Here is a 23451-nt window from a genome sequence, read left to right as displayed (position 1 = left end):
CTAGAGCAAAGCAAGCTACAAAGAATGATTCTTTAAAATTGTTTTGCTTGTAGTAGTGGAAAACCCCATAAAAATCATGCTGTTTATGCCATGGAGATAAAACATTTTGTCATGAGCTTGGTGAAATAGTTAAGAGTGCTACTTTGATGTGATCTCTAATGCTGCTTGTAATCAGGTAACTGTTTAGTAGTTTGAATGTTTAATGAATGCAAACCACGCATTCATGGTACAAGACCTATCACAGATACTGTAAAGCTATGACTGGGAAATACATTTGTTTATTTGAAAACCCACTAATTCATACTGAAGTCTGTTTTGGAAATAATGGGTTGTGGATGATTTGCAAACAAACTCTAAGTCCTATCTTTTTACATTTATTTTAATAGGAAACTGATCATGTAACCATCAAAATAACTTGTCTTGTTTTTTCCATCCTAAACAATGTTGGGAAGTTAACACTGCGTGATGTTGCAGGATGTTCTTCTGATTAGCTGGCTACCGGTATTTGCTGTATCTTCACTTCTATACATTAAAATTTCTTTTTGGAAACTGTGTTCTGAATTGACCATCAGCTCTTTCTGCATTTGTATAGTTTTGCTTTACTATGTTAATCCTGCTTTGCGTGCCTTAGCATTACCCATGTATTTACTTTTGTTTAAGAAATATGTAGAAAACCAATCTGATATATTGAAAATAAATTACTAAAAGCTTCATTTTGTTTAGCATAACCTCCTAGAATAAGAATCTTGACTTGTACTGTTCTTGGCTGTTTTGCTTGTATCTCTAACATGCAAATAGGGTTTTATCCACATTATGAAGAGAAGATGACACAATCTTTCATCCTTGCCCTATCTTTCATCTGCCCCCTCCCCCTTTGATCTAGGGATACATCAGCAGTTAGCATTTTGCTGGAACGGATACCTCTGGTAAATTAATGTCTTCTTTCTCAGAATGGTGAAGTTAAATGTCAGTATGGATATTAGATCACTTCTGTTAGTCTTCTGGGTTTGGTCAGTCTGTAATTGAAATGTTGGGCCTATTTCTCCTCTTTGGGCTACTTGCAGTTGATTTTTCTATTCTTTTTTTTTTTTTCTTCCACAAAGAGCTTAGTTTGCTGGCCCATTGGCTTCTGATTGCCTCTCTGCGGGATGGCGTCTTGATAGCTGAAAAAATTATGAAGCCATAAACCCACTTGGCATTTATGACTTGCTGTGTGGGATCTCACTCGGTTTGTCTGCTTTCTTAATATCTATGCAATATTTTTCAAATTAGGAAAAAGAATAAGAAAACAAACTTAGAGGGCAGCTGCTTATGGGACTGAAATGTTTGTTTCCCGCTAACACTTTTTACTCAGAATATTGATAGAGTTGCTTCAACTTATTTTATTGAATTAATGATGCATTTATTTATTTATTTAAGAGGTTAAATTCATTGCGACACTATATAATGTTTATAGAGAATACCGGGCCTTTTGTAAACAGACATGTCTAAGAAGGTACAAAATAGTGTCTGAAATACGGATATGCATAGATTAGGCTAAATAATTTTACATTCCTTTGAAAATTATTTTTGTAATGGTAGGAATAGATTTCCCAGGAAGGAGTATTCACAGCTGGGAAAACAGTTGCTACTTTGAAGATGGTTTTCCCAGGCGAAAGGCTCACGTCCCCGACTGTGTTTGGTATAAACAATACGTGGTGTATTTCTTACTTTTGTTTAAAGGGATTGTGCATTTTTTATTACATATTAAACAGCAAAAATTTCATGCTAATTCTGGGTTTTTGCCTTAATCTATCTACATTCAAATTTAATTCCTTACTTTTGCTCAAAAAGCTGGGATATTAAAGTGATGGGGAGTTTGGTGGTGAATGACAACTGTCCCTTCTTCCCTGTCAAGAGGGGAAATTCTTCTGTCTCTTCTTGGAGCACATAACCGATGTTTACTTTCAGCTCCCATTCTTTCCTTAGTGGTGAGAACTTCCCTTGACTCTTCTTGTTAGCTTTCCAATATAAATTCTTGCTTTCATGACTTAGCTGCATGTATTTTCATGAAAATTGAAACTCGGCACAGGATTCCCACTTGTGGGCTAAAGTTGTTGAGGAATGGTCTTCAAGCAGTCGCTGAAGTGAGGAGTGAGGGCTAGGTCTGCTGGAGTACGTGTCACCCAGCTCCAGTCAAGTGAGGACACTGCTTTCTTGCCATTGTTAGCTCTTTTTTTTTTTTTTCTTTTCTTTCTGGTTTTACATGAATAAGTTCTGGCTCATCACAGAAAGAGGCACCATAAATTACTAGAAAGGCCCAAATTGCTTAATATAGAAAACTTGGCACAAACCCCTCAAAAATAAGTAGACACTCAGTTAAAAGAATGTGTCTGATTACATGTTTGAATTCTCAAAACACGTCCTACTTGGCAAGAAATTATGGTGTAAGCTTGAAAGGATAAGCATTTGCTATGTTCTGATGTATGGTAAAGACCAAAGCAATGGGCATTCAGAGGCAGTTGTTCTTGACAAGGCTTGAGATTTGGAGCTTGTACAGTAAGTATAACTTATTAGTGAAAACCTGAACCTTGTGGTTTGCTCCTTCCTGTTTATTGCTCTTGGTACAATTTTGTTAATGTTAATCTGTTTAAACAAAAAAACACACAGATTTGGATATTTAAAGCATGGTAGTTCTAAAAAGCAACAGCTTTCCCAGTCTTTAACAGAATGCTGCTGCTTTTTTAAACAAAATAGGAGGCTTCTATAAGGCTTTTAAAAAAATGTATTAGTGTGTTTATGGAGTATATTTAAAAATAAAAAGCCACTCATTTTGAGCAGAATGGGGTGGTGATGGCTACTTCCATGGTATGAATGATGAACTAGAATTATTTCACCAGAATTTCCCTCCTCTGAAATACCTCTTGTGTTTAGAGGCAATATTGTGAGCTACATGAAAGAACAGTGTATATTTATATATGTTAATTAATAAATCGCTGAATAGATGGAATGGCTCTTGTGTATTAGATCAAAGCCAAGCAGATTAATAAATACTTGTAAAATGCTTGTCTGTACATCCAACAGGTAATTAGAAGACAAAATTAATCTTATGACTTGTAGAAGCTGCCTGAAGTAATGAGGGTACAAGCATGAAGATATTTGAAAGAGGAATCTCTTGCTTAAAGAACCAGATCCTGTCTTTGAATGCGTTTACCTTTTTCTAATTGAATCCCAGTAGAGTTCTGTAGGACATCAAGCAGAAGATCATTGTACAATGTTTTATTAAATTTTCGGCATTATCTTAATAATTTGCATCTGTATGGCAGGCTTTTGCAAACAGCGTATGTACACAAGGGACGACAGAGCTCTGCTCCTACAATCGTACTGCTTGAAACACGTCAAAACTGTTTGGAGAATGTACCCAATGCTTAAAGCTGCATCACTTAAAAGGGAACACAGAGGTTATGTAAAAGAGGAAAAGAAATCTCAAGTATGTGGGGAAAATGCATGTTTTTATTAACTGTCACTCTATTCTACCTTTACATTTTTTACATAGTAGATAATAAATGGGAGAAATTTGTGCTTTTTATTCTAAAGGCTTTATTAAAATAAACTTACGTTCTTTTTTTCATGGTTCAAGTTTATCACTCTCCATTTAAAACATGTTGCTGCCTTTACAAAGATTTGTCTGGATTAAGTCACGGATCTAGTCTGGGTTTACAGTTAGAGTGGCCAACTGTCCTGAACCTGTAGGTAATACAATGAAGCCACCAGGCCGGGGGCCCAGAAGTCCTACTCTATGGCAGTTAGAGTCAAGAAGAGCAGGAATCTTGCAGGGGCCAGGATTTCCCCAGATCCTCACGCAGCCCTTGTTAAGGGCTGAGCACGCAGTTAGGTTCTGTGTGATTTGATGTCAGCTTGAGCAGCTCCTCAGCTGGCAAACTTGGGCTTCTGACCCATGGCGTGTCATCAGTGCCATACATCATCAGACACTTTTACAGTAGAATAAGGAAAGAACACATCAAGTCTTAGTGTAATGTAAGAGTTATAAGCTTTAAATAATATCAAAACTAATTCTTCTGAATTCATGTACTTGAACGCCAACAGAGCTCCTAAATTAAGTTTCCACAGGTATCACTATCTGTATCTTCTTTTGTCTTGCTACCTATCCCACAGTTGGACACTTGGAACATAATTTAAGTGAGCTCTTCCCTTGGTTTCTTTCTGGTTGCTGAGTGTACTTGTATCTGAGTGCTGGAATGAGTTAAATGGTTTCTGTAGTCAGGTTAAGGCTGTTGCTCTTTAGTTCTTAATGGAGAGAGAATGAATGGAAGAAAATCTTATTTGCTATTGTATTTCTGTTTCTATTGAGAGAATGTCCGGGAAAGGAAATGTACGTTTTCTGCCTCAATTGCAGAAACATCTGCACCACTATTAAGCAACTCCATCAGTGAGCTCTTCTTGTTGAAATACACTTAATTCCATTCTAAAGGATAATTTAACAACATTCTAATATTTTCCCTATTTCTCTAGTATGTTGTTTTTTCTCCAGTTTTTCTGAAGTCCTTCCAGAAACATACTCCATGCGATTTGAAAAGGTTCTAAGCCTGGGGAATAATAATTTGTTTGCAGGTCAAGTGAGTTGGGATTTCTACACAAAGTTGTTGTTCTGGAAAGGCTTATCCTGCTGCATTAATACTAACAATTAAATGCTTTTTTAGGGTAGTTATATTTAAAAACACGTTTGTGGAGCTTTCTTGATAACACGTAGCTCAGTAGTTTGTGAACTTAGAACTGAAGTTTCTGCATATACTTTTAGCAGACACCATTTGAACAATTTGGAGAAATAGGTTGAAAAAGTGGATGTGGTTTTGTCCCTGGAGCTGAATGACTTCAAGAGCTGTTCTAAACACACAGGCTACATCATGAGAGTAAGACAGTCATCTCTAAATCTGGTTTAGTGGAATTAAACGTGTGCATGTAAAATAACTGAAGCAGCATATAAGAGACTGAGTTGAAAATAAGGAGCTGGTCCTGCAGTGTCTGAAGTCCTGAGAAGGCTTTTTTGTTGTCATCTTGGGTGGCTGGCTCAGTATGCAGCTGTTTATTCTTAGCTTCTGGCGGTGTCATGCTGCCCTATGATGGAATGGAAGCCTAAAAGGAAGCTAAAAGCCAAGGGCTAAAACTTTAGTGTATCATATGTCAATGGAGAATAAATAGTTTGGAAAATACCATTGAAGAAAAGATACCTAGATTATAAATATGAATGGAGAGTTCAGATTTTCAAATCTAGTGTCTCTCCTTAAAATATAGCACATGGCATGGATCACAAGAGTGTACAGGCGAGATGATCTGTATACATGGCTTAAAAATGACTTGTTCCCTGTCATCTGTTATTGCAGATTAAACATTAAAAAAAAAAAAAAAAGAAGATAAAATGCAATTCTGAGATGGAAATGTTTATTGGTGACATGTTTATTAAACAGAATGTAAAAATAATAATCGTCCCTTAACATAAACAGTCTCTGAACAAGAAATGGCTAGGTCTAATTGTGGATCAAGGGGTAAATGTAATTGGTAATGTAATGGTAAAGTTCTGTTGCAAAGACATAATTCAATTAACTGACTTCAACAATGAATTTGGCTCAGTGCTCTTCTTTTATAAGAGACCTAAATACTTGTATGCTGGTCTGAATGTGTAGGGTATGAGTGGGAGGGAAGGATGCTCTCTTAAATTAAAGCTGCAGCCACATCTTCGTTTTCAGCCCAAATCAAATGAATTCATTGATTCATCTTCATGCTATTAAAATTCAAACCTGTCTTCTTCATACTCATTTGTTTTTCCTATTTATCTAGAATCAAGTTGAATGTAGAAACAAATGGAACTATATAGTAATCTAGGTTAAATTTGTTATGCTTTTATACTTGTGACAATCCTAACCAGTCAAAATTGTCCAGGTAACTAACCTTTTCCCTTTTGTAATCATAGTAAACAGCTGAAACTACAGCAAAATCCTCCCCTGATGAAACATTATTAGCTTCTAACGTAACTTGATGGCTGGAAAAAAGATGAGAGCATGCATTATACAGCCAGTGAATTTTGTCTAAAAGATAGGTACTTGGTCTGAAATTCAAAAAGCATTTTCTGATAGAAGCGATATTGAAAAAAAACATGTTTTAAGAATTCTGGTTTTTGCTTTTAACATTTATTTTATAACATATGTTCTCTTTTGTAGTTGATGGATCACTCATTTTGAGTGCTAGCCTTCTGGTGTTTTTGTCGAACAGAGGGGAAGGAAGGGATGACTTGTCTCGCATCTGGTTCGTCTTGCTGGGAATCTGGGGCCGCCTATTGCATCTGATTCAGCCTGCTGCTAATTTGTGCTATTGGGATTTAATTTTTTTTCTAGATACCCAGTAATACTCTGTTTCCAAGACATTTTCATGTTAAGATACTATTTACAAAAGCAGTTAAGGATTTAAGGGATTCTTTGATTTTTCTGTGTGCATTTCCTAATGATACTTTTCTTGTCTGGAGACTTAGTGTAGGTTATTGTAGCAAGGATTGTAAGCATCTGTGATCTGCAGATTTTTCAAATCTCATAACTGTGGGTCCAGCATTTTAGAAAGGCATATGGAATCCTGTCCTTAAACTAAACAATTTGTGAGAGACCTCAGAGAAACGTTAAATGAAAAAGTATCCAAATTCTTGCTCTCATTTCCGCTTTACCCTGCACTCCTGAAAAGCTTTTGTTTAATGATTATCTTCAATTTTAAAGAAAACCGTATAAAACATGGGTCTTTTTGGTTCCTGGATGAGCCATAGCAAGAAGTTATTACAAGATGATGGGCTGCAGAAAACATGTTGGTCAGCGTCTGTGAAAAATACAATATAAAAATGTATGAAAATCATGTGGCATTTCCTTAAATATCAATTTGTTCGTAGTTGCCATTGAAAAACAAAATCTGTGAAGCAGTGTGCTGTGTTTTTTTTTTTTTTTTTTTTCTTTTTTACTTGGGAGAGGTTTCTTCTATTTATTTAAAATATATAGCATGTTTAAATGTAGTCATTTAGGTTCAGTTCATAAATTTGAACCAAAATACCAACAGTAGGAAACTACTCAGGTAGCTCAGATTTGTAATGTGCTTTTAAATGTGTAATAGGACGTTTCAGGTTGAGTAGCTAAATGCTGTTTTCTTCATTCTATAATAATCTGATCTTTCCTAGATTTTTCTGTGGTATCAGGACATTACTGAATATGATCATGCAGAAAAATTTCATAACATGTGCAAGCAGGCATTTATTATTACTATCTGTTTGTGATAAATTTCTGAGCAAAGAGATGTTTGTGACTTGTTACCTGCAGTGGTGTTAAAAGGGCTTCCAGCTTGATGAAAAAATATTCCTATATTGGAAAGGTGGAGGAGGGATAAGTTTACTCCTAGATGAGCAACAACTACAGTTTGGAAATCGTATTGCTGTAACCCCAAATAAGTTGCTTTATTCATGACAAGTAAGATCACACAACCCCAATATATCTGCATGCTCAGATGGTGCGTTTTACTTCATGGAATTCAGCTGCTGAAAGAATTATCAGCTCATTTAGTTCTGTGTTGTCTGAAATAGCCATCTTTCCAAGGTGTAACTGATGTACACTGGCAGTCAATAGGACATGGAGAATTGTGGCTAATTCCAGACAAGAAAATAATGAGGGAAACCGGCTATGTGTAATGCTGCAGGATAGTTTGAGACTTTTTGGTATGTCTTGTTTAGCAACTTGGTCTATGCAGAGGAGGCATGGCAGTGCTTGCACCTTTATGGAGAGAAATTATATTTAGTGTTCTGCAGGAAAGATGGGACTGAATGAAACTTTTCCTTGGGTCACGGTTAACGGTCACTTGGAAATAATCAGCAGTTGCAGCAAACTCCACCCTGCAGTTCCTGTTTTTGTTTCAGCTATTTTGTCCAGCCATCTATTTCAAATTCAGCCATCATCATGGGGCCTCTGATTATAGGTCAAGTCTTTTGTGGCTAAACTTCCACTAAGGAACTTAAGTATTTCATGAGAGCTGAGGGCAATCATTGTTCTTACTGCTTTCTTTACTGGTTAGAGCTCTACTAGTTGCTTTAAGCGTCTATATTTTAGAAATCCTCTAAAAATCTTTTTTTTTTTTTTTTTTTTTTTTGTGCTAATTGGTTCATATATGATCCAATATATTAAAAAATTGGGTAAAATACCTTATTCTGCAGTGTTCTGGTGCTTTACTCAGTGAATTAGTTTGTGTATTTCCGAGATGCAGCGAATGACGTTTTAATGGTCTCGAGCACCAATCTCTAGGAACTTTATAGCCTCCTCTGAACAAGTTCAGTAGTAACCTGTGCTAAACCTCATCCAGATTTAAAACCCAATTATCTCCTGACAGAAATCAGAAGCTGTTGTTTCCATGTGTATGGTGCTAACATTTGTTTTCTTAGTATAATTTGTCTTCAGGTGAACAAAGCAACCAACATGCACCTTAAAATCCTGAAAGACCAGTGGTTTCTGGAGGTGGGATGGACAGAGTGCAGGTCTGATGACAGCTAATCACGTTCCCCTTTACAGAAAGTTTTTATTAAAAAAAAAATAAATAGATTTTGTCACTTTCATAAGCAATCCCTAAGTCTTTTTTAGAAAGTGCCTTTTTTAAAGCCACTGGATTCTGTTCTGGCCATCAAAATAGGCCTGCAAAGTGTAAACAGATCTCACGCAACTTTCATTTAAATCTGAATGTGAATGAGCAATCATGTGCACTTGCATTTTTGACAAAAAGCCCAGTAATATCTGTCCTGGGAAAGACTGTCTTGGGCAATCCTTAAAAGAATGAAGCATTATGTTTTGCTTCTATTAAGTTCCTTGAGATGAACAGCCTAGTTACAGATGATTTCAGGTTTGATCAAGTACTGATGTAAACAGATTAGATTTGAGACGAAAACTCATCACCATTCTAGATTATATTAAGATTTTAAAAAGTTAATTGTGGAAGACGTGCTGGAATACAATGATGATAATACTATATAGTTCTGGAAAGCAAAGTCATTTAACTTAACATATTTGGATGAAAAATAATTGTTTTCTGCATCTCCATATCAATATGTTGCAATGATTTTTTTCTCCACTGTTATGGCAGCTCCATTATTTAAGTGGAAGTACCTTATCTACACCAGAAAAATAGCATCTCTGATAATCAAGTTAAATCTAGAGTCTTCCTAGCTTGATAAAATTTTCTTCTATATTATCAGTCATACACATTTAATATAAAATAAAGCTCCTTCAGTGCTCAGCTTTTAATAATCCTGTTCATAATTAAATATAAATCTGCCTGAAACATTCTTCTACTTTAAAGTTATATTCAAAATGTTTTTATGACAAACCTTCAATACTCAGCAGAGCAATATAATACATACGCACGCAGGCGCGCTTTTTTCTGTTAGTAGCAAGCATCTTGTTCACTATTTGCACAACTTCACAGTTGTATGTTTTCTACAACCACTGCTAAATCAAACCTCCGATTGCTCGTTACTGTCAGGAATGACAGACGTTAAGGCAGCCTGACAAAAGCGATGCAGCGTTGACATTTTGGTTTTCTGTTCAATGTACAGTCGCAGTTTGTCTCTGAAGGTTTCCCCTAGAAAACTGTAAATTAAGGGGTTCAAACAGCTATTAGAAAAAGCTGCAAGGTTCACAATATGTCCTGTTAAGGGATAATCGTGTCTGAAAGATGGGCTGCTCGAAGAGACAGGCTCGCTTTTCTTCTGGAGAAGCTGAACACTAATGAAGACGTTTTCAGGTAGCCAGCAGATAAAGAAAACCAAGACGACAACAAAAATCATCCGAAGAGCCTTTTGTCGCCGCAGACGAAGACTCCTGTGCTTGTGTGCTTTTATAAGAACTCGGACAATTAATGAGTAACAAAGACCGATGATCACAAAGGGGATAATAAACCCCAAGGTTATTTCTAGCCACTGGATTTCTTTTACATCTGCAAAACAAAAATGGATCTCTCCGGTGTGTTGTAAGTGCACAGCTGTAAACGGAACTAGTGCTGCTGAAATAGATGCCATCCATATGAGACCACAGCTTAATCTAGCGTGTTGCATAGTGCGAAATATGTTGGACCTCATTACTTTTGCCAGTGCTATGTATCTGTCAAAACTCATCCATGTCAGAAAGAAAATGCTGCTATACATGTTGATCTGAAGGAACAAAGACATAAAGGTACATATAATAGTGATATCGTAATACTTTTCATCAAGATTAAAAACCTCAATGAGAGAATCTGCAACTAAAATGAGATCAGCTACTGCAAGGTTTATAAAGTAAAGGTCTGGAATAGTCATTTTTTCACGAAAGCTTATGTTCACAACCAGTATCAGAATGTTTCCTACAAAACCAATAGGAAAAAGGAATATTGTGTAAAGACACGATAAGAAAAGACCAATAACATATTGTTGGTGTTCTGATTTATCAGCTAATCTGGAAGATAGGCTTTCATTACACAAATGCGATCCGTTTAGGTTAAAAGTTGTACTGTTGCATATAACAGGTGATAGCGAGGCAGAGTAAGTTTCCATGGTTAAAGTATCTGTGCAAAAGATAACAGTACTCACAGTTTGGTAGTAATGCCCCAAAAATCGGATTTTTTGATGTTTTCAAAGAAGTTCATTGTAAGCATTTTGATTGGAATGGAAAAAGAAACACTTTTGTATAGGAAATTAAAGTTCTTGAGAAGCCAAATTAATTATACTTGAAAATGACTGAAATGTGACAGTACAAAAAGTAAATTTCTTAATTTTGTTTTTACAGGCCACTATATACATTGCAAGTGAGAGAGTTTGCCATTCCTATATGCCTTAAGATCATGTAGGGAATCTTTTTACCATAATGGTACTTGGATCTCTTTAAAAAAGGCTTTTCACCAAGTGTTCCTTCACGCAGGGTGGAAGATAGTAGAATATTAGCTCCATTTGTTTTCTGTTAATAATCAATGAACATCCTTGGACCTGCAATTTGTAAATGGAAAACCATTAATCTAATACTCCAGCATTCTACTATGCACCATATGTTTTTTTCTAGCTTACGCAGCTGAGGTTGTAGGAAGCATGTTCAAATATATATACAAAGGTTCAGTTAAAAGGATTAAAAGCTGTTTGAGATGTTACTATATTGTGAGGTAGGTCTGTAAATTTGGCGAACGTTTTAGGGATTCAGTACTGGAATATATAGAAATACAGAAAATCAGATGAGTGAGTTTGGCCTAATAAAGACAGACTATCTAAAGTTTATATAGTGTGTGTATATATAGTGTGTGTGTATATATTCATTTCATCAGCAGCTAGTAAGCTTATTAAGTAGCAGAGCCTGTGGCTGAGAAAGCAGCGGAGACGAAGAGCAGTTGGTTTCCTCTGCTTTCACTGGGAAGGCAAAGGCAAACTTCAGAAACAAAGGTACTATAAGCAGCATATTGATTTACACCCACAGTATTAAACTCAATTTGCTTCTCTTTGCAATTAATTATGCTGCACTGATTGCTGGAAAGGAAAGGAAAACATCGGTAATCCCATTTGTTTACTTATAAACACTGAACGCTTTGGGCTTGAAGCATTGCTAGAAGTTTATTTAAAAAATATCTCAAACAGAACAGTGAGAAAATGATAACCCAGGATATTTTGTGTTAAATTTTTCAAATTGATTTAATCTTCATCTTACTACCAAAGCCTTCATTGTAATTGCACTAAACTATATTTAATTGTTTATTAGTAAAATCAGTGCATATTTCCACCTTTTAATAATTTAAAATACTGTGGATGCACAGTCTGGGGGAGAAGGAGCAGACCACCAATGGAGTTAGGAGTATGAGAGTATTTGTAGTCAGAAATGCAGGTCTGAGCTTGCTGAAACATGTTCAGGTTGTCAGAAATAGCTACTTAAAAGAAATCTGTGTAGTCCCAAAGCTTTTATTTCATAGTGCAATAGCAACACTTACAGAGCACTTATGCCTATGTTTGGAAGTATTTTCATGAGGTGAATCTTTATGCTAAAATATCCGTATGAAGTGACATGAATTTGAAGGTTTGGTGTTTCACACAGCTATCAGTCAGACACGAACCCCTGCCTTTTACGTAACATCCTTTGATTTTTCAGGAAGGCAGTAAAATGCTTTAAATACAACAAAGGTTAATTACGAATCTGAGCAATTGATTTTAAAAGGCAGGTCTGTGGTTAGGTTTTAGTTCCAACTGAAAGCCCACCAAACAATTGCAAAATTACAGGTAACCACGCACTAAACTCTCCAATTTACCTTAATTCCATTTTTCCAGAGCTGATTTTCCTCCGGACAGCAGAAGGCTGGTTCTTGCTCAGCTTCACGCTTAATGCATGTGTCAACTTGGCCAGCCGTGGCAGGGAAAACTTGCCTTTAGGTGTGCAGAGCTGCAGTGAATGCCACCTGTTGACAATTTGGTATTAAAAAAAAAAAAATAATCATATAAAAGTCTCTTCTGTTTTAAAACGCCTTAAATAAAGGATAGTTTACAACAGCAAAATGCAGATCTTGCTGCATGCCCTTGGCAATAAAACAAGCTTTATAGATTCCCAGGGTTGTTCTAATTTGTGTTCAGTCGAAGTGCTGCTGAACAGCCTCATCAGGCTGGGATTAACCCTGTTTCTGCTGGCTGCTTTTTTACTAGAACCAGTCAAATGGCTTTTGTCTCGGATCTGTCAATTTTATTTTGTTCATTTTACCCCCTGCCTGCCTTCAGTGTTTTTTCAAGTTACGCCGGCCATTCAAACCTGCAGCTCAGCTGATCAATAATTAAGAGATTTATTTTCAAATCACAACGAAGCATGATTTACATGCTTATAAAGCAGCAATTACTGATAGGCAAGGTATTTTTAAAAGCCCCTGGATAGTCTAAAGAGAAATATTAGATTAAGAGAGATCTGGCAGCTGAGAAGGGTCATTTGCTGAACCGACAGTATAAATCTCGGTTTTCCTACCTTGAAGGCGATCCCATTTGCCTGTTCGTATTTAAATTTTCAGGTACACATCTTTGTCGCTTCTTAGGATTGTTCAGTTCCAAGTCACATGGATAAAAGAAGCTTATTTTGCAGAGAATGTGGAGCCTCAGTCTTGCATAAAGCCACCAGTGTTGCAGGTGGAGTTGTGCATTTCATCTGTAGGGGAAAAGAAGTGCTTGACATTTCCCAAAACACCACCTACTGGTGGCTAGAGTTCTTAAAATGGAAAGCAAATTCATTTCTCTCACGAAAGAGCAATATTTTGTATGCCTGAATTTATTTTTTATGATTATATTTATCTGGTAACTTAATGTTAAGTGCCATTAATGCTGTGCTTCAGTGCAGTATTGTGCTACTGGAAAAAGATGAATGGGATCTCAGCAATTCAGATTTCAGGAAACCAATGTTACAGTTTCAGCAGTGTGGAGTAAACAATTAGTGTGCCCTTATAATGGATGCATTAAATCTGTTACCATGGTCAAACACTTCAGGTTACAAAAGATCCCATCCATTGAAGAGCGAAGAAAAAGTTCTCACCCAAGTGGCTGTGGGAAAAGAGGGTACTTTGCCTCCTGGTGCCATTGAGCCATGCTTTATTTGCTGGTTTTCTTGCAATGTGTTGTCCACAGGAGTTTTGACAGTGTTGCTGAAAGTGCTTCTGAAGGTGTTTGGACATGATGATGCTTCATGAGTAGTTGGGGAGTAAATCTTACTAACTTAAAAGAAAGTGTGCAAATCAGTACTGGTAAGGATTTCCTGCATAGACTTGGAGTGTCAGTGGATGGCCTTCTGGAGTCTTTCTAAACAGGATAACAAAGACAGAGGGCCTCAAGTGTTTTGGTTTGAGAAGTGTACAAACATCATCGGGTTATGGGACTGCAATAACTGTAATGTTAGAAAATCTTGTGATACCAGCTTTGATGGTCTATTTTTTTCTGTCTTTTGAATTTTTCTTCTATAAGAAGAGAGATATAAAGAGTCTTTATTGTTGTTTGTTGATCATGTGGTTTTGCTCTACTTAATTCTGCCCTTCAGAGCTTTCACTGATCTTGTAAGGGCCAGAAGGATTTTTATTTTTCTTTATGTGTAATATTGGCTTCTGGGTGTTAGTTGCTTGTAATTACGGGGGGGTGGATTTGGTAATCAGCTGCTCTGTCTGTCCTTGTTTTTCGAGCTATGAGTAGTGGCTGGTTTGCTATCAAAATGTATAATTCTGTTATGAGTGCTAATTTTCTGGTTTGAATTCATGACAAGAAATGTGTCATTTTGCTGTACTTCAAGAATGGGAAGGGAATTTTCATTTGAAAGAGCCCAAAAGTAGCTGTTTTTCCCGCTAATAGAACTATGAAGCATAATATGAGACCAAATCTACTATTACTACATGGTAATTAGTGAGTTGTGTATTTCACTAAATATTTTATGAGACGATCATGTGAATTCTCTGAATTTTGTTTCCTAAAACAGATGACAACATCTCCAGGTTCTTGTTTATGCAGGCAAGTTATTGTTACTGATTAATCCATCTTAATCTCACTGTTCACCACTTCCATATTGAAAAGGGTCATAAAATGCTGAAAACAAATTTTAGCAGCTGCTGAACATTGTACTCTTTTCTTCCCATCATTTGCTGATATTCTGTGGGACTTCATAATGAATGCCTTCATGATCCATCTTTAGCTGCAGTTGTGACAGCATTAAATATTACAGTTCCGCCTTGTCGTACCTTATCTTGATTGTTGCTGAGAACATGCAATGAAAGCAACTGGTGCGATAGCCTTCATATCACGTCAGAATGCAATAATCCAGCATTTAATTTATTTTTTTTTCCTAGCAGTTTAATTTTAAATCTGTAGTGGTCAACTTCCCAAACACTATATGCCTCAATAAACACTATAGGGTGTTTAAGGAACAGTAGTGTAATCAGCAGAGATGTACATAGGTGTACCAAAAGGCTTAAAATGGGGTATAATGTAAGATACTCTCTACATAATTTAGCAATCTTCAACGTATGTGCTGACTGCTGTGTTGAAAAAAGAGCAGGACAGCTGAGGAAGAAGGAAGGAGGTGAGCATAGGAAGAACAACGTAAGAGGTCCAGCACATCATACCTCTTGACCCTGGTTACACGGTAGCCCTCCAGCAGGGTGGTAAGTAAGTAGGATTAGGCCTGTAGGATTTAAAAGGTGTTAAATTCTGCCAGAAGTGTGCAAGAGCACGAATTGGACTGAAACTGTTGATTCCAGGAGAGACTAGATCAGAGCCGGGATGTAGAAAGCTGGAAAAAAAGTAAGGTACTGTATAGCATCAAAGAGGAAAGAGGTATGATTTAAAATTATGTTGGAGAGCTTTACAGTGTAAGGCAACTATGTGCAGAAGAAATAAGATCGGTATCAGTATCTCTGCTGAAATTATCTCCAGAGGACATATGGATGCTGTTGTAATGTTCTTGAAGTTGTACAAGCGGATTGATCTCCACCTCCAAAAATCTCTCTCATCTTTCTGCTAGCATGCATACCAGTTCTGACCTTTCTCAGCTACTGAATGACGTCTTCTGCCTGGGCCTGTTACCGTCTTCTAGAGCACCCTGGTATTTTATCCCAGCCACTCTCAGTAACTCTCCCTTTCTTACAAATAATCAAGCTTAGCTTGAGTTGGAACAAGTAATTGTGTTCTATGCCTGCAGAAAACCTTGGATAGGGTGTATTTTTTTTTGTCTTTTCAGTTGCCAGTAATTCTGAGAATGTGTTTTTCTTACTAAAAATAATTTTTAAAAGTTCAGCCTTCTCTTTGCAGGGACACCACCTGTACCCATTCAAACTATTCTGGTAAAACCTTCTTATTTCTCTTAAAGTGTATATTGCAAAATGCTTTGGGGGTGGGAGAGGCACTCAAATTTTATGAAATTGGACCACAAAGCATTGTAAAGTGAAGGACTTTCATCATAGGTCTTCAGTCTCTGTCCAGATGTGATAAATAAAACTGAGAAAGCAGCAGTCCTTTCTGACTCTGGTAGTTGAGTCTGGCAGTCCCTTGCTGGACACTTGACCTCTCTAGTTGCCCAGATGAAAGGGTCGCTGCAGTTGCCACTAGCTGCTCCAAGATGAGAGAACAAGAATTACAGTGCCAAGGAAGCAAAACATACTATTTCATACCAGTCATTTAGTGAATCAATTTGTTGTGCAACACACATAGTATAAATATTGTATACTGTATTTGTTTTGGATAATTTTCTTGAGTTTTAACTCTACTCCAAATCTGTAACTACCCCAAAATCAAGCTAAATAATGCTGCAGCCCTTTCCAGGTCTGTAAGTTTGAAATTTGAATGCTTCTGAGGCTAGACTTAATAACACACACAGGGGTATAGCAGATAAAGTTGTGATTCAAGTGCAAATCCAGTCTCTCTTCAGATCAGATGTTGTTTTGCAATGGGATCAGATCAGATTTGAGCCAGCTGGTTCAGCAAAGATGAGTCTTTAGTCTCTACATGTTCCTTTCCAAAACTCATTACCAATTCAGAAATTCAGTGCTTAAATTTCAGCAGTCTGCTCATTTCTCTTATTTTTCTGAACGGAAGGTGTTTTTTTTTCATATGAGCCCATCTTAGATACAAATGTTACTGGTACAGAAATAAAATACTCTTATTTGAATTTTCCGGTATATGGCATTAGTTAATTTTGACAGTGCCTGTAAAAAACACATGCTCTCTTCCAGAACATACTGGTCAAAGTTAGGTGAAGCCTGGAAGAAATTGATCAACAAAGTTGTTGCTGGTATAGCTGGAAAGAAATTTGAGCGGTCAGATCTTATTTTGTTCTTAGAAAATACATTTCAACTTACTAATAATTTAAAAATAATTACTTTTAATCTTACTCAAAGCTGCTCTTCTACCTCAAATTTGACCATTTTATAAAGCTTTTTTGGGATTCCTTCTGTTCCTTTCCTATTGCATGTAGAGGTGTCTGCCCTCGTATTCTTGCTGAATCAAAGTCAGTCTTCTCTAGGACTACATGTTCATTGTCCTGAATTTTAATGGGAATTGTGTAAGTTTATCGAGAATTATAGCAATACAGAAATGTTTGTAAAATCAGGTATTCATAACAGTTTGGATTATTGTTATACTTGTCCACCTCTTCTCTCCTGATTACCTTTGTTTTCTCCTATTAAGTTGGTCTTTTCATTGTATGAAGAGATTTTTTTATGACACTAAAACCCACCATCCAGAAAGGACTCTGTTTGTCTCCATGGCAGGAGCTGTGGATAGGAAAGAGACCAGAGAGCAATGGTTCACATTGTGCAGATAACAGCAAGAAGCTACACCCAGCATCACTCACAGATTTACAGCATAATTCATTGACAAGACATCATCGTTCCCAAGCCTTAGATCTGACAGTAGGTCCCTACAGCTTTCATTTCTCTGAGACCTTTGGTGTGGTTCTGGTTCAGCTCTATACCACACTGGAGTTTCATCATGTGTGCTGCCCGTGCTGAACCTTCAGGCTCCTGCAGGTGCATTGTTGGGATTTGCTCACTGTTAGACCAGTTTCCAGGTCCCAGCCAATGTTACCTAATGAGGTCATACTTATTTTCAAACTTCACTTTCAGGCACCTTTAACAGTAACTCAGGACTCGGAAACAATACAATATTTATTCTTTCATCCTCAAATATAAAATATATGGAAGCATTGAATAAAGTAGAATCCTTTGCGCATAATTCACATGCTAGAAAATAGCCTACTTAGCCATGAACTGATATTTTCCATCAGCTTACATCTTTTGACATGCTCTGTCACTCAGTCTGTGGGCTTTCTTTGCTGACGTGCTGCTCTAACAACTCCTCTCTTCAAACTTCTTTCTGCAGGGCTGGTGTTTGGTCCATGTTGTTTCATCTCCCTCTTCTCAGGTGGGAAATGAAACCTCTGATGCCAGCTGAGACGTCCTTGGACAGCTATGAAGTTGACTCTTGAAGAGATGGTTCTGATCTACGCATTTCCTTTTCGACCAGGTTCTAATAATGGTCTAATACGGAGTGTTCCTTAGTTATCCATCTGTTTGTGCTGGCAGCAGAACAAAATTGAACAGGAAAACAGACTGACAATGCAGTGCAGACATTTCACCAGTTGATTTGTACATCTTGCAGAAACACTGGTCCTTATGGTCATAGTGAGACTATTGCCCTCTGTTTTCCTGTGATAGTCACCATCTATAAATTTCTGGACTTGAATATCTAAAACTAATTCCATATATATACCTTATCATTATGGGGTAAAATGTCCTTTAGTCTTCCATTTACCCACCTGGCTGTTTTGCAGAAGGTGTTCCTCTTTGTAGACCAGGGCCCACTGGTCTCTTGTCTCAGACAACCCATGCTGATTTGCACCAACTGCACACAAATCTGGACCCCATCAAGAAGGCTTTCCAAAGCACACAATTGCTATAAAATCTCTCACTTCCTTTAGCATCCATGTGACGTGCTTAATCAAGTATATTCTTGTCCTCTTGAATGCTATACAAAGGTATGCATTTTAAGCACCAGTGTTTTTTTTTCTTTAGAAAAAAAATCACCAAAAAAACACCTTCAGGTCCCTTGAGCCTTGCTCAATACATCACTGTGCTTTTCTTTTTTTTAAGACTTGCAATCCAAGTCTACATCTGTATCCAAGATCTAGCACAATTTTGTGCCTTCCCTGTCATTTCTGTTCTCTCCTCCATGAAAGGAAAAGCTGAAACCGAAGCCAAATATCTAAGGTGGCTCCTGGCCAATTTGTGTCACAAACAACATGCTCAAAGCCACCATTTAAAACTTTGCACCTAAGTCTCAGCCTGCATTGGCGACTACTTCTGGAGGGCTACATCTGAATTCCAAAACTGCAGCAGCTGTTTCATTCTCTGATTTGGATGTTTTTTTCACCACTTTGCACCATTGACCTGTAAATTCTCATGTAGATGTATAATGTTCCTATCCTGTCTCCATCAGAGCCTTGATTTGTGTCTAGATCTCGGGTTCTGGTTTTGTTTGCCTTTTTAAAAGCAGTTCTGCTGTTCTGGGCCTGGCTTTTCTCATTTTTTAGTTAGGATATTATTGAATGTGACTCTTCAAGGCATGGGACCTTACACTTCTGAATGAACTCATCAAGAATGGCTTAAATCAATAATTGCTTAAAGTCTTTATGCAAAGTTGAAGCTGAGCGTACTTCAACAAAAAGCTTTCATTCTTGCACAAAGTTTTAATTAGCCATCCTGTCGATCTTTCCAGTTCAGTGCCTCAGAAAAGACCCGAAGCTCTTCTTTATGGACCAGCGTTTCCATTAATTTGAGCGTGGGGTTTTTTGGCACAATAATTCAGATAAAAACCTTCAGGGTTTCAACAAACATAGAAGAGGAAAATGGAAAAAATGAAGGAATGCTTGATCTTGTATATGGATGTGTGTATAACCCAAGCAAGCAGTGATATTTACAGTATCGCAAACTATTTCAGGATTATAGTGGGCTCAAACCATACTTCCCTGGTGTTGCTACTGGAACTAACCGGCGTTAAAAAATAAGATTAGTTTGTAGGGCAAGAAATCCCAGTCCAAGGAGGAAGCACACCTGCGAAAATGTTTTGGCTGCAGATTTTTACCTTTGTTCAAAGTTGCCTTTGGTTATGTTTTTGTTTGCATCTTTATCAAGGCATCAGTGCTATTACAAAAGCAGACTTGTATGGCAACAGTACTTTTCCTTCTGTTCACCTTTGAAGTAACACTCACAGAATATAGGAGATTAAAAAACATTTATATGGACAAAAGACCCCACAACTATCCCTACATGCCTTCTCAGAGATAACTGCAAATACTAGGCTGAAGATAATTTTCCTGTGATGCTGCTAGCTATAAGATAGTCCAAGTTCGGGGTCTAAAGAAGGACACAGTTTTCCTTCATGAAGAAGAAGGAAAAAAAAGTAGATTGACAGTTCTTAGAACAGCAAGTATTACTGAGGTGTTCTTTCAGGGGTTGTAGACTACTGGTATTTCAAGGTGATTGTGGGTGGTATTTCTCCTTCGGCAGTTGTGTATGACTTGAAGTATTCTCTCCTTACATGGTTTGTGAAAACAAAGTATAAATACCAAAGTAGTACAGCTCTCCGCGAACAATACTATTTCTGCAATATTCATCATGAGCTCATTCGTTGGAGTTCCAATGCTCTTCTGTAATTTTAATGTTGTCCTGAAGAGAATCATAACGTTATAAAATAGATGGCATATAAATATTGTTATGCTTATAATGAACACAGCGGCGTACGTACGAATGTGCTGCCGTAAGTCTTCAGCTTCAGCAGGTGCTTTTTTAGCAAAAAGGACAGTAAAAGAGAGTATCTGAAGAAATGCTGGGATTCCAAATCCAAAGGTGAATTTAATGATCTCGTACTCAGGCCATGCAAATAATGGGTCAGACTGGCACTCTGTTTCCACGTGGTAGTTATCCGTGCCAACCAGTACTGCTTCGGTCAGTGACAAACAGAAGGCATATATAAGTACGAATGCTACACACGATACAGGATTTTGGGTTGCTTTGCAGAGAGCAGTCATTGGCAGAAATCTCTTGAGTAATAGTATGAGGAGTATGAAAAGCAGAACATACTGAGAATTGAAATAACTGAAGTTGAAAAAAAAGGACAGGATGCTACATGCAAGGCGGGTTGCTTTTAAGTAGTCAGGTCTAGGAATGACCGTAAATGATAAAAAAATCATTATGATATTGCTGATGGTGAAGTGCAGAAGCAATAAGTCTAATTGTTCCATGCTTTTGTGTTGTAAATAATTCTTTATGAGAACAATCAAAATGCATATGCCAGCTGTTAATCCTGTGGGCACAAAAAAGGCGATGTAGCAGTGCATGAGTCTGGAAATGATGTTCTGAGATGCTATGAACGCTTCGATTTCTTCTGGGGAGGAGGAAGCAAAGTTCTTGCTCGGGTAGCTGAGCCACGTCATGTTGTGAGAAGCCATCCCTCCTGCTGTCCCCTGCTTGCCTCCGTGTAACTGAGTTTGGAACTGAAATGGAAAGGGAGGAGAAACAGGTTTTAAAGTACAGCTTGTGTTGTCTCTGATTCGTTGCGTCAAATACCTTGTGTGGTCAGGAGGGTTTATTCAGAACAAATGCAGTGCTTTTTTTAAGGGGGGTGAAACCAGATCCTTAGGTTCATCTCAACATGCATGGCATTTCTAGCCAGAGAAATCTGGCAGTTAGTTTTCCATCTGGCTCCTGCCCTCACCACCACCCTCTCCATCGTCCCCATTTGGCGCAGACAGGACTTGGGTTAGCTCCGTGCAAATGGGACCAGCCCTACAGCCTTACTCAGTTTTAGTTTTGTTTCCTTTCTGTTACAGGAAAAAAAAAAAAAAAAAGCCTTTCACAACTGCAGTCTGTTGTACTGAGCAGCCCATGTAAAATTAATGTGGATGTTTAAGGACTGTGATGAAGTAACAGTGCTTTCATACAGAAATGTCTCTATGCATTAATAATGCTATCATTTTAGATGGAGCTGTTGCATAAAACTGCAGAAGAATATTTTCTGCACACTCCGATTTGAGAAAATGATTGCTGGTGCAAGCCTCTTGATAAAGTTTTGGCAAGGCACATTTTTTAGAACTGAGTTATAAATGCCTGAAAATAGGGAATTTTAAGAGTAACAGGGGTACGCTCCTAGCTGTAATGACTCAAAGATATATTGATATAATAATTCTGCTACCACATAAATGTTTGGAGGATCCCTTTTTAAGACGAAAAGCCTTGCCGGAAAACATTATGTATACTCAACAAAAACTAAGTGTAATAAATACGTGTATATAAATTTCCTATACCACCTACATGCACAATTGACACGCTTTCTATAAGAACTTTTCCATGCAGCTTGTACTGGTGGATTCAGAAAATAATGTGCATTTTTTTATTATTTTTTTCAGTTATAAAGTTATATTTTTAAACATGACGTAGTGAACTGACTATTCCTAAGGAGTTTTGAGTATCTGATTAAGCACGTTCCTTAGTACTGAAAAAAATCACACATGCACACTTTTACAGTGTAGAATATTGTTTTCTGGGAGAAAAGAAACAAATGCTTTATTTGGAAGGATTTGAATTTTGTGTTAAAGTTGAGTGCTTTTACTTTGTTCTGTTGCATGCAAAGCTGGTCTGTACAAGCACTGTGTGTAGAAAGTGAATCTGGCAGAGAGGACTGGAGTTCTCCTTATAGGAGTTCCTATTGTGTCACATTAATAACAAGAATTATATACTTGGTTGTACATAATGCACTTTTCCATAAAGGGATTCCAGTGATGTTAACTCTTAATGTGGAAGTAACTTCAAATTGGTAAAAGTTCATAAAGATACACGAATGTTTTTAAGCAGTGTTCATTATAGATAAGTCGGGGTCTTAATACTGCTTGACAGTTCATTTATGGCTGTTACCTCTGACACTACTTCATATTTCTAATCTCTTCTCAAAATTGGAATTCTAATACTGGTTTTAATTAGAAAAGCTGACTTATCAAAGTGACTTTGATTAAGTGTATATATATAGTCTCATATAATTATTTCATTCACATAAAACCACGCGGTTGTTTTGATTTAGCAGTGTTCTTTTTCCCTTTTTAAGGACAGAGTTTTTCCTTTCCAGAGGAGGCTATTTCTGGGGAGGTTCCACTGTAGGAAGAAGCACTGATGCTCACAGAGAAGTTTTGTTACAGGTCTGCTCACAGCAAGGGAAAAGTTGGCTGGGCAGAGCCTGGCTGCGGTCTGAGGTCTCCGCTTGGGTGCACCAGGTAGGAAAGCATCGGTAGGCCGAACTAGTACAAGTCTCTGAAGCAAACACTAATTAGTAGAGTCAGTATAGGTTTGAACTTTAAAAATAGACTGTTAAATACAAATAGTCTTGAGAAAAATGGGGTGAAAATCTTCTCAAAGATGCTAGGTTTGGGGAGGACGTATGGCTTGTTAGTTGAGGAAATGTCTCGTAAATGCTTGCGTTAGAGCTTTTGTTCCTGTTGAGGTTATTTTCACTATGGGCCACTAAGAAAGCATCGTGTTTGTATTAACATGCTCAAACTGAAGAGAGAGGATGACTTAAAAAAAAAAAACAAAACGCAACAAACCACAAAACCTCACAAATCTAGTCAGTTGATTGGCTCCTCAGTGTTCCCTTGTGCTGGTGATTTCTCCTTTCAAAATTTTAATTCCAGAGTATCTCTTTTTGAAATAAAACTGACTAGTCTGAATTACACTTAATTTTAGGTGGTAGTTTAAGAAGTTCAGAAAGATTTGGATCATGTCTGTGTAGAGTTAGATGCAAAGATTTTGTTTGGTGAACCACAAAATACTGAAGTGCTGGGGAATACATTCAGAAAATGTCTTGTTAATCAAGTAGCTGCAATGCTG

The 23451-nt window shown here is 37.3% G+C and overlaps 2 protein-coding genes across 3 annotated transcripts in view; one reads left to right on the top strand and one right to left on the bottom strand.

The window, feature by feature from the left end:
• Nucleotides 1–23451, top strand: part of CHLSN (cholesin) — a 128384-nt gene that overhangs the window by 4491 nt on the left and 100442 nt on the right. The window lies entirely within an intron of this gene.
• Nucleotides 6992–17225, bottom strand: GPER1 (G protein-coupled estrogen receptor 1). The gene is made up of 4 exons (XM_082772042.1): nucleotides 17184–17225; nucleotides 13017–13193; nucleotides 12319–12465; nucleotides 6992–11020 (listed from the first exon to the last, which is right to left on the bottom strand). Exon 4 carries the CDS (start codon nucleotides 10589–10591, stop codon nucleotides 9518–9520), a length of 1074 nt encoding a protein of 357 aa, XP_082628168.1. The 5' UTR covers nucleotides 10592–11020; nucleotides 12319–12465; nucleotides 13017–13193; nucleotides 17184–17225; the 3' UTR covers nucleotides 6992–9517.

This window comes from Aythya marila (genome assembly GCF_965140915.1).
Source record: "Aythya marila genome assembly, chromosome: 15".
Taxonomy (NCBI): Eukaryota; Metazoa; Chordata; class Aves; order Anseriformes; family Anatidae; genus Aythya; species Aythya marila.
This window is presented reverse-complemented; position numbering and strand designations above follow the sequence as displayed.